The 11,321-nt window shown below is 33.9% G+C and overlaps 1 protein-coding gene across 1 annotated transcript; it reads left to right on the forward strand.

Annotated features, from left to right (window-relative positions):
• Positions 1-8,363: 8,363 nt before the first annotated feature.
• Positions 8,364-10,500, forward strand: LOC132287573 (zinc transporter 8-like). The gene is made up of 3 exons (XM_059789789.1): positions 8,364-9,184; positions 9,389-9,538; positions 9,786-10,500. The coding sequence occupies exons 1-3, from the start codon at positions 8,585-8,587 to the stop codon at positions 10,089-10,091; spliced, it is 1,056 nt and encodes a 351-aa protein (XP_059645772.1). The 5' UTR covers positions 8,364-8,584; the 3' UTR covers positions 10,092-10,500.
• Positions 10,501-11,321: the final 821 nt, after the last annotated feature.

Below are 11,321 nucleotides of genomic sequence, written 5' to 3' on the forward strand. Positions count from 1 at the left end.
GAAGATAGATCATATCATTGGGCTGGAGGCCTTTTGGTATCAAGGATCGAAAATATTAGGTTCTTACCTCTTTTTTATTTTATTTTTTATTATTTTTATTTGTTATGTTGCTGTTGTCAATAACCATGGTCTCTCAGTGAAGGATGAATGAAAAGCTAAGGAAATTGGGTTCCAGTCTTGGGAACTTGTCAGACAAATAAATGTTATTCGTCTAGGAAAAACTTGATTATTAGCTTTTCCAAAATTGAGCAAACAATATGGAAAAATAATATTGGACAAAGATATGAAAATGCATTGATGTTTTCACTGCGGATGAGCAACCAAAGATGCGAACAATCAGAAAGTTAATCATCAAGGCCATTTACTAATGTTTTTACTTTCTTATTTTTACTTTCTTAAAAAATAAAATTATGATTTTCATTTCGGAAGTTGAAATATAAAATAGAATTATGTTTACTAATTTTTTATGCTTTCAATATTTTCAAAACAAGAAATTAAAAAACAATTTTAATAATTATAATTTTGATTTTATTTTCTAAATTGATAATCACTGTTATATACTCTCTGTATATAATATGGGGGGTGAGGGGGCAAGTTGAGGCGAGAATGGAGAGGGGAATTGCAGCATTGATGATATATATATACTCTCTGTATATAATAATATACAAGAATCAGAAGCTCAAAATCCATACACGTGTGTTTTTAATGGATTCCAACCTCCCTGTATTGAGAAGCCTGCTTGCATCTCCTATGTTATTTCCTTTTGCTTTTTAGCATTACTGTGGAAGCACCCATTCTCACACTAATTTCTAAGGATTTTGAGCATTAAAAAAAACCCATCAAACATCTATATATCTCTCTCTCTATATATATATACATACATTTGTATACAGGTGCCAAATTGGGTCTCCCTCTCTAAAAAAAAATAAAAAAGGGTTTAATCTGGGTTTGACTACAGTGATTACATAGAGAGATGAAAGTGATTTTTAGAGAGAGAGAACCCAACAAAAGACCCAGAAAACCCAAACTCAAACAAAGCCCCAACAAACTATTGCAAACACAATGGACTGCGATTCAAAGACTCCAAGTTACAGTGGTTGAGTGAGAGAAAGACTCCAAGTTTTAGTGGTTTAGAGAAAGAGAAACACTCCAATTTCGGTGGTGAAATTCGTCAGCATCGTGTTGTCTTCGTCCAGATATAGAGAGAGAGAGTAGTACTGATAAAAAGTCCGATAGGTGGTGTCTTCCATTTTCGCCGGAGGGAGGTGTCTTCTGTTGTCGCCGGTGGGTTGGTTGAGAAGATGATGATAGAGAAGGAAGTGGATGATGGTCGGGTGAGAATGGGTGATACAACGGGGCTGATGGGTCAATGAATGCTACAGTAACACAAAGTATTTTTCGAGCACAGCGCAAGAAGCAGAGAAAGTAACAAATTCTTACTACCTCCCTCCTTTGTTAAATGTGAAAGTACTTTTTAGAAGTATGAAAATAAAATTATATTAATAAACATAATTTTTATTTTTTACTTTACATTTTAGGAATTGATAGTAAAAAATATGAATTATTCATGTTACTAAACATGCCCAAAGTCTTGTAAAATGTACTCATACTCCACTTTTGAAAGATAATTTTATCATTTTATTTAAGGGTTGTAATGTTTGTGTTATATATATATATATATATATATATAAAATGGGATTTAATGTTTAGTGTTGGGGTCCACTCCCCACTCACCTTTGTAAAGGCCAAGAGGCCATTATTTTGGCCTCAAAATTTTCTTTCTCCCCGACAGAATATCTCTTTCCCTCTTTTTCTCATTTTTCTTTTTTTCTTTCTTCAACTTCAAACTACAATTACTTCCTCATTTCTTGAAATTTTTGGATATCGTTTGTGGCAAATCGAAGAATCCGGCGAGATCTATGCGTGAGTGCAAGCAATTCATCATTTGGTGCACTCTAGGAATTTCAAATTTTTGGACTCATTTTGGGGGTTTTCATCCTTCTTGAAGTAGGTGTGTTTAATCCATAACCTCTTAGATTTTAGTGAATTATTCTCCATGTTTTGCTATCTAGCATGCTATAATAGTGATGAATTCTTTCAATATGATTCAATTGTTGTATATGAAACTTATGATTATGTGTATTGTTATCATTGTGTGAAAAAGTATGCCTATGTGTTTATATTTCATGCCTATTGTGTTGTATGTGCTGAATTTTGTGACTTAGAAGCATGATATAAAATTTTAGAGATTTCTACAATGCATGTATATTGTGAATAATTAATTTGCCTAGGATGAAATTTTTTGTTAGCATGACATTTAAATGCATGAGGCATCCATGTACTTCATTGGGAGGAAATGGGAATAATATTTTGAAAGAAATGAATGAAAGAGGTTTTGAGAAAGATTTTTGATGAGGGGTTTTGAGAAAACCCAGACGCCGAGGAGGTACCGAGGGTCCGTGACGCTAATGTAACCTAAAGGGAATTAGGGAAATCACTCTAGTGTGGTTGAGCTATTTGGGCCCCAAATGACGCCGCAGGGTTACCAAGAGTTAGGGACAGTAGTTAATCCTTCTCTTGTGTTGCCAAGGAGTCACCGAGGGACGGGTTATGTTAACGGTTTGAAAAGTGGAGAATGGAAGTGATTTTGAAAATGGGGAGCGACATAGCATGGCATAGCATCCCATAACATCACATTGTCCATTTTGGCCTTGTAATTTGTTGTATTTTCTCCTGGCATAGCATGATCCTGTTTTTCATATTTCTATTCATTGTTTGGATTTACGGAGTTATAAGAGGTGTGTCTTAGGCACCATCTACTGAGCAATATATTTAACATTTTTCAGGTCACGAAAAAGAAGTGGCGTATGACTTTCCACCACAGGCCTAGTATGGATTAGAAGATCATTTTGTTGTTTTTGTCTCTAAGTCTCACTTAAAAAAAAAAAAAAAAAAAAAAAAAAAAAAAAAAAAAAAAAAAAAGAAGAACTATTATATTGTATTATGTACTGAGACTTATGAACTCTTGTTATTGTAATGATATTCATAGGTTGTAACTTTAATATAAATTGTCTAAACGTTATAACACATGGACTTTTGATCTTAGCTATATTTTTTTTGGGACTATAATTATGATATTTGGATTAAATGGTATGTGGTTGTTCCACTATGAGATGAACTATGTTGATGCATAATGAATGGATGAAAGGAATGTTGGAATGTATTACTTACAGTGTGTTGGGACAGGTTAGATAAGTTTTGAAGGTCCAAGAGAGTTTATTGCATTTTTATACATTTAAGCAGGTTGTCGTATAATCCTTTTTAGTAGAGGTCATGCTAATTTTTTTTTTATAATTGGTATCATTTTAGGGTCATTACAAGGGTTGCAAGCGAAAAACACCTATATGGTATGCATATAGAGTGTATAACTTCAAGTACATTCTAAAAAGTCGCTAACATTTAATTTTGGAGTAAATAATGACCTGAATGCTGAAAAACCTAAAGTGCCCCTTTATAACTGAATAAAAAAATTGATAAAAAAACTAATTAAATATGAAATGGCTAAACAATCTCTTCTCTTTTCTTTTTTTGAGTTTCTTCTTCATCATTGTTGCCAGTAATGGAACAGTGACAACGACTTGATATGTCCAATGTTGGTTCAATTTGTATATAGATAAGGACATTTTTAGATTTGCATATTTTAACACCGACTTCAAGCCATACTTTGCCCATTTTTCAAACTTAGTGGACAAATATATACCATATATGTCATTCTTTGCTCTTTTTTTCAAATTTAACGGACTTATATATACAACATAAAATATATGTGTTATTTGGGCAAAATGTAAACATTAGTGGTGTTTTTTCCACTTTACCCTTTATTTAACAAGGAATTCAAGTGGAGTTGCAACAAAAAATAAAAATAAAGTGTTAAGTATCGGGCTCTTACTTCCCAAAGGGAGGTCGGAGTTTAAGTCTCGGTCGAGGCATGTGCGTGTGAGTACCAATTAGTTAAAAAATAAAAATAATAATAAAATAAAATTTGAAGTGTTAAGTATCATTTCAAATTGGACCACAATAGGTGGAATCGGCCATGGGCCAAGAAAATCCAAAAGGACAGACTAACAAATAAAGACTACAAGCCAACCAACAGCCCTAAGCAGAAAGCCCAATACAAAAAGACCAAAAATAGTAAAGAGAGGTCCAACAAGCCCAATAAGCAACAGCCGATCTAAGCCAACTTAAACCAAACTGAGTCTCTCCGTGAGTCAACACCTCACTACCATTGGGAGAGGCAATCCAATAAATGTCCGTTGGTGTTCTGATGAAGGACGACCGCAAGTCCCAGATATGACGGGTTTTTTTTTTTGGCTGGCACCGGAACTCACCTGAGCAGGGCCCCTTCGGGATCCACCCCAGGATACAAACCTGGAATGTTGTCAACAGCCCTATACCTCAGCAACAATTTCAATCAAAGGTTATAATGGCGATGGACGGATTCGAACCTGGGACCTGAGGTAGTCCAAGTCGTGATCTTACCAACTCGGTCAAGCCCCCGGGGGTTAGATACGACGAGTTTGCTAAGCAGACAAGATATTTTTGAAAGACATAGATAGTTGAGTAAGAAATGGCAAATGAATAAAGTACATCTCATAACTACATATATATATATATATATCTCTAAAACTATCCATTGGTAATTATCCGTACCCATTTAACCTCCTATCCAAGTAATTCATGTGACCCAATTGGTTGGTCCATTACTACTATCCATATCCAATTCCTTTAAAAAATAATAAAATATATAAAAATAAAAATAAAACAATTAAATTCCTAAACAAATACACATCACCACATACCATTTAAATTAAACAAATAAATCTAATACACATAATTTTAGCACACAATTTAATTTAAACAAATAATTCAATTAATACATGAATAATTAAATCAATTAAACAAGTAAACAATTAGCCAAGAAATCAAATAAAAAAGTGAAATGCAATTAAATACCAAGATTATCCTTTTGAAATTAGGGGTATTATAGTCTTGCCCCCTAACAAAAGAAATTATGTCCTCGGAATTCGCTTTTACCTTCTTCCATTATTCCTGAAAATATTAAGCGAATGACATCCTTCTGTTCTCAAATAGATTAACCCGAAATTTAAAAGATTGTATAATAAAGTGAATAATGATTTCGAATTCAAAAGAATGATAATTTCAATGAATCGTGATGAATTCCTCAGACTCCTATTGATTACTTATTAAAATTATGGATAAATTGCAGCGACCCCCTTAGGTTTGCCTAAACGAGAGGTAGATACAACTTAGGCCATTTTTTAACAATGACAACCTCCAGATTTGCAAACTTGAACAGTGACACCCCATTTAATAAAAAATAAGCCAAACACCGCCTTCATTGACATGAAATGTCTAATATACCTTAAGATATATTTTAATTCTCTCATAAAATGACCAAACTACCCTCTCCTTATCTTTCTCTTTTTAATCCTATTTTTGCCAAACACAGATTCTCGTATCTCTTTCAACCCTCTTATCTCGGTGGTTGTGGCAAAAGTTATGAGTGAAGATGCGGTGGTCGGATGGTGGCGGCAAAGGTCGTAGGTGAAGATACGATATTTGGGTGGTGATGGCGATTGGCGAAGGTCGTGGATATATGAAATGGGTTCGCCGAAGTTGGGTTGTGGGTGAAATGGGTTAGCCCAAGTCAATTTTTGGTGGGATGGTGGAGGTGGGGTTGGATATGGTGGTGGTGGGGTTTTCCATCCATATCTTATTAGTCTATTCCTTGGTCATTAACATTTATGCAACTGTATTATGTCAAAATTAAATTGTATTCAAATGTTTAAGGCTTTGTTGTAGCAATTGATTGAGTTTCTGGAAATGGAAAAAGGGTTTCAAAAGGAGCCCACTTGCATCTTTGTTTTACAAATAAAAATGGGGTATTAAAATGATTATTTTGTTCAATAAAATACTAAAATGGAACACAATAAATCCCAATACGCTCCCAAAACTTTCATCAACCTATATGTGTGTACCTAAATATCTATATTGGGCAAAAAGGTCCAAAATAACAAAAAGGACTGACTTTGTATTCACTTTTAATTAGCTGGTAACTCCTTTTTGCCACAAATATGATGCTCTGATCATATTCAATTTCTAAATTTGATGCCACACGTAACCTTAACATATAAAGCGAAAAAAAGAAAAGAAAAAAACATGTAAAGTTCATGTCTTTCTCAATTGGATTTTTCGTACGAGACTACTTCAAGAAAAAATCTAGCTACCCAACAAAACAAGCAGAATATAATACTTAAAGTAATTTGAATGCAATTGCCTTCTTCATTTATGTTGAAATCAACCAAGAAAATATAATTTGGGGGTGGTTGCGCTCCTGGCGGTGGTGGTGGTGTAGTTTGGGTATGATAGTTGTGAAGTGATCCAAACACAGAGTTGAGGGTCATTTTGGTCAATTCATAGGAAATTATAAAGTTAATTTAATCAACTTTGAAGTCAAAGGGTAAACATGTATTTTTATCACGTTTGGGGTGTCTTTGTTCGATTTATCAAACCTGGAGAGTATCACGGTCCAAAAATAACCTAAATTATATCTATCTGTCTTTTAAACAAATCTGAGGAAGTGTCACTATAATTTACCCTAAAATTATTAGGGAAAATTATATTTTGGTGACCAAAATTAAACATAATTGCTCTATAGTGACCTTAAAATCAAGAAAATGTGAATAGTGATCAATGTTGAAACTTAATTGATATTAAGTGACTATTTGAGAATAATTTGGTCAAAAACACTTAAAAGTTTAATAAACATTTTAAAAATAAATTTTAGATAACAAAATTGCCATCCAATATAAATAATAAGTATTGAATTCATCCTCCTCCTACTCTCTCTCTCTCTAATCCAACGTTTTCTTTTTGACCTTTTTAGTTTACAATTTACCAATTTAAAAAATTAAGATTTCTTTATCAACATTATCTTTTTTTCGCCCTTTATCTATTTTTCAAGGCTCTCAACTATCTCATATTTTCCTTTTTAGTTTATAATTTACCAATTTAAAAAATTAAAATTTCTTTATCAACATTATCTCTTTTCCACCATTTATTTATTTTTCAATGCTCTCCATCATGAACGCTCGTAACATTTACAATGACAAATCATACTTTTGAAACACCCTTTAACAGTTGGCAAAATTATGAAATTAATCAACAATAGTCATTATTTCTTGAACTATAACTAAGTAGTATTAAAAAATTCCTAAAAATTATAATCTTATATCTTAAGGAAGATCTCTCAGACAAATCAACTCATAAAGTATAATAATTATACCTTGAAAATAATGAATAAGAAGAAAATTTACAATTCACTCGTCATGTCTCTTAGAATCTTGAAGAAAACGATGTATAATATCCGTCATCAGTTCTCTCCCATCTTGATCTTCTCTTTAGAGACTCGCTCTAATAATATGTCGTCTTTTATAATATCCGTCATCAGTTCTCTCCCATCTTGATCTTCTCTTCAAAGACTACGCTCTAATAATTTGTTGTTTATTTAGGTTAATGTAAGGGTAAATTTGTTTACTTACGTAATAATAAATTATAAAAAGGTTATTTAGGTAATAAACCATCAAATGGTCACTTAATATCAATTAAGTTTCAACATTGGTCACTATTCACCTTTTCTTGATTTTAAAGTCACTACATAGCAATTATATTTAATTTTGATCACCAAAATATAATTTTCCCAGATTATTATTTGCCGTTTGAAAAAAGGAATTACAAGAAAAATAATTCATTGACAGAGACTTGCGTATTTTAAGGTTCCCTTTTTAATGAGGGCTTGATTAGGAATTTACGGTTTATTAGATGGACCCTTCTAATAAATACGAAAGCTCATTTAAATTTTCACACTTCGTTATGTCGACATGGTTTCCACAGTTTGTTACTAAGTCCAACAAATCATAGCAAACTCCGAATTTCTTTCACATTCAAAGTCCCTCTATGTACATAATTAATCACTTAATTTGGGTAAAAAATCTTCTTAAATGACTTCATTATTTCTCTTGCCAGTTTGTCGACACCTTTTTTTGTTTTGTTTTGTTTTGTTTTTCTTTTCCCTTTATCACATTATTATCACATATCTTAAGTTCATGTGCTCATTATTATACATGGTTTGACCAGTTTAGCCCTAAGGTGAAAAAACCAATAACCGGCCAATTTCTTCAAATTCTAAGTTTTAATTTATTTATTTAAAGATCAAATTTTTGTGCCATTATATATAACCGTGTCTTACTTACTATAGCCCTGTCTCCCTTAGATAACTAAGAGAAGCGATCGAAGAGATTCGATAGCGCTACCACCACGCACCTAGTCTTTCTTTGAAGCCCTAGTTTGGTTAGCTGTAAAAATCAATCAAAAAGGGCAATCTCGATCGTTCGTTAAACACATACCTGTTTCTACCCATCTGTAAGGGTTGGACCCAACTAGGAGTCAATCTCCCGTTTTTCTTTCAACACTCTCTCTCTCTCTCTCTCTCTCATTCATCAACATGAACAAGCTTGTTCCACTGTTTTTTGCCCTTCTTGTTTTTCTTCCTACCTTAGTTTTGAGTGAATGCACCTGTGATGAAGAAGAAGGAGACCGTAACAAGAGTGAAGCACTCAAATATAAGTTGGCCGCCATAGCTTCCATCCTGGTGGCCGGTGCAATCGGTATTTGTCTTCCGTTGCTCGGGAAGTCTATACCGGCTTTAAGTCCCGAGAAGGACATCTTCTTCCTAATCAAGAGCTTCGCGGCCGGAGTCATTTTGGCTACGGGTTTCATACACGTTCTGCCGGACGCCTTCGATAACTTGACGTCACCGTGCCTCACCGACCACCCGTGGGCCGATTTTCCGTTCACCGGATTCGTGGCGATGATGTCGGCGATCGGAACTCTCATGGTTGATGCCTTTGCCACTTCGTACTATAGGAGGGCTCACTTCAACAACAAGTCTCAGCCTTTGAATGGAGATGAGGAGAAGGTTGGGGAGCATGCAAGTCACGTGCATGTTCACACCCATGCCACTCATGGCCATTCTCATGGCTCCGCCTCTTTGGCCGATGATTCGGCCTCATCCGAACTCATTCGACATCGTGTCATATCACAGGTAAACTAATTCCCAATTTTTTAATTATTTAGTTTTTATTGTAAGATCAATTTTTATACTATAGTGTGTGTGATTATGTGTCATTGTGGTTAACGGAATTTGTTGGGATATTTGTTATCAAGTACATTGTGCCGTTGTTTATTTTGATTTGACTTTTTAGTATTGGATTTTTGATTGATATGAAATTTTGGTTGGTTGATGAAGGTTTTGGAATTGGGGATTGTGGTTCACTCTGTTATCATTGGAATTTCATTGGGTGCTTCTGAAAGTCCAAAAACAATAAAGCCTCTTGTAGCCGCCCTCACCTTCCATCAATTTTTTGAGGGCATGGGACTTGGTGGATGTATCTCTCAGGTACGTGGTACTCAATTTCATTACTATTTGCAAATACAAATGTTCTCTTCTTTAATAATTATGTGCAAGACTTTTTGAATTTCATCTTTTAAAAATGTAAGCATAAATAAACAAATTAAATGTAGTTTAAATCACATACTGTTAAATTTAATAATTGGTTCTTTGTTTGTACGTACTGTTAGAGACGCAAATTGTTAAAATAAATAAATAAATAAAAACCTTCCCTTTGCTCTTATTGTTTGTGCAGGCAAAATTCAAGGCGGGAGCTATAACAACAATGACTTTATTTTTCTCTCTGACAACCCCAGTTGGAATAGCGATTGGGATTGGAATTTCAAATGTTTACAAAGAGAATAGTCCAACTGCCTTGATTGTTGAAGGCATTTTTAACGCTGCGTCGGCTGGAATCTTGATATACATGTCGTTGGTAGATCTTCTTGCAGCTGATTTCATGAATACAAGGATGCAAAACAGTGGAAGGCTTCAATTGGGTGCTAATGTTTTTCTTCTTTTGGGAGCTGGATGTATGTCTCTCTTGGCCAAATGGGCTTAAACCTGAAACTATGGAATTTTAATTAAATAATTAAATTAGATTTTCTATATTATAATTTTGACTTAAAATGTTACTCCCTCTGGGGCAGGGGTGGATAACGGGGGATAGTAGTTGCGAATATTCCCACTTCATAAAACAAAAAATAAAAAATAAATTTTTTTTTTTTTTTATTATTTTTTTTCCAAGCCAGGCCAAGGCAGAGCAGAAAGTGGTATATAACAGGTCAAGTATTTTCCTGGAATTTTCTGAAGCCTTGTGCTCTCTTGGTCCTTTATGATGGAAGAAATTAAGCTTCCAAATATATCAGCAGGTTAAAAAGTTAGAAATGGACTGTAAGACCTCAAGCTAAAAAGAATATTCATTTCAGGTGGCTCCCGCGTAAAATTTATTATCACATGCCTTTTCCCAAGTGTTTTTAAAAATAGGTTTAGTATTAGCTCATCTTAATAATTTTAAAAATAAAATGATCACTGAGGCCTGCTGCTACTAACATATCTTCTCGTTTAAAACAGTGGTAGGATAGTCGACAAAATAATAGTATAAAAAATAAATAAATAAATAAAAAAAGAAAAAAGAAAAGAAAAGAAAAGCCATGTTTGTAAAAAAAGGAAGCAAACTCTACAAGGTCACAACAAAGAGGGCAAAAGGCCCAAGAGTTGGCCCAGAACCAAACAACAAAAGCCCAAAAGGCATTCAAGCCAGCGAAGCCCGACCGAAACCAAAGCGAAGCAAACGAGGGGAGGCAACCTCCACATCGCAGCAATGTTATGCGAATGCGATCATGAAAATTCAAGAAGAAAAATCTGCATCTGACAGTGTTGAAGGTCAAGCTTGAAAAACCGAGCTTTAAGATAAACGATCTATCTTCAAGATTTGTTATTAGGATTCCATATGGAAGTCACCCAATTAGGCTTTCCACACTTTTATGTAAGTCCAACTATTGATCATATATAGAAATTTTCACATTCAAAGGTCCCTTAAAAATATATATATATATATACACACACACACACATACATAATTAATGGCTTAATACGAATATGTATTCGTCGCAAGGGAGTAAAATCTAATATATGCATCTTTTCGAATAATTTTCCTACAAATATATGCATCTTATAGTCACTTTCAAAATGACATGAATTCGCTCAACTTTTAACATTTCATTCAAAGTTTTGTTTCGTAAATATTCTTTTCACTTTTTTCAAACTTGCTTTTTGTGAAAATTCTGAA

The sequence above is a fragment of the Cornus florida genome, unplaced genomic scaffold (genome assembly GCF_030987335.1).
Source record: "Cornus florida cultivar Cherokee Brave unplaced genomic scaffold, ASM3098733v1 CherokeeBrave_3.0.0_Hap2_Chr02, whole genome shotgun sequence".
NCBI classification, from domain to species: Eukaryota; Viridiplantae; Streptophyta; class Magnoliopsida; order Cornales; family Cornaceae; genus Cornus; species Cornus florida.

Coding starts and splice junctions, on each gene's coding strand:
- LOC132287573 (XM_059789789.1), top strand. CDS start 8,585: ATGAACAAGCTTGTTCCACTGTTTTTTGCCCTTCTTGTTTTTCTTCCT. Junction 9,185..9,388: donor GACATCGTGTCATATCACAG/GTAAACTAATTC, acceptor TGGTTGATGAAG/GTTTTGGAATTGGGGATTGT. Junction 9,539..9,785: donor TTGGTGGATGTATCTCTCAG/GTACGTGGTACT, acceptor TTGTTTGTGCAG/GCAAAATTCAAGGCGGGAGC.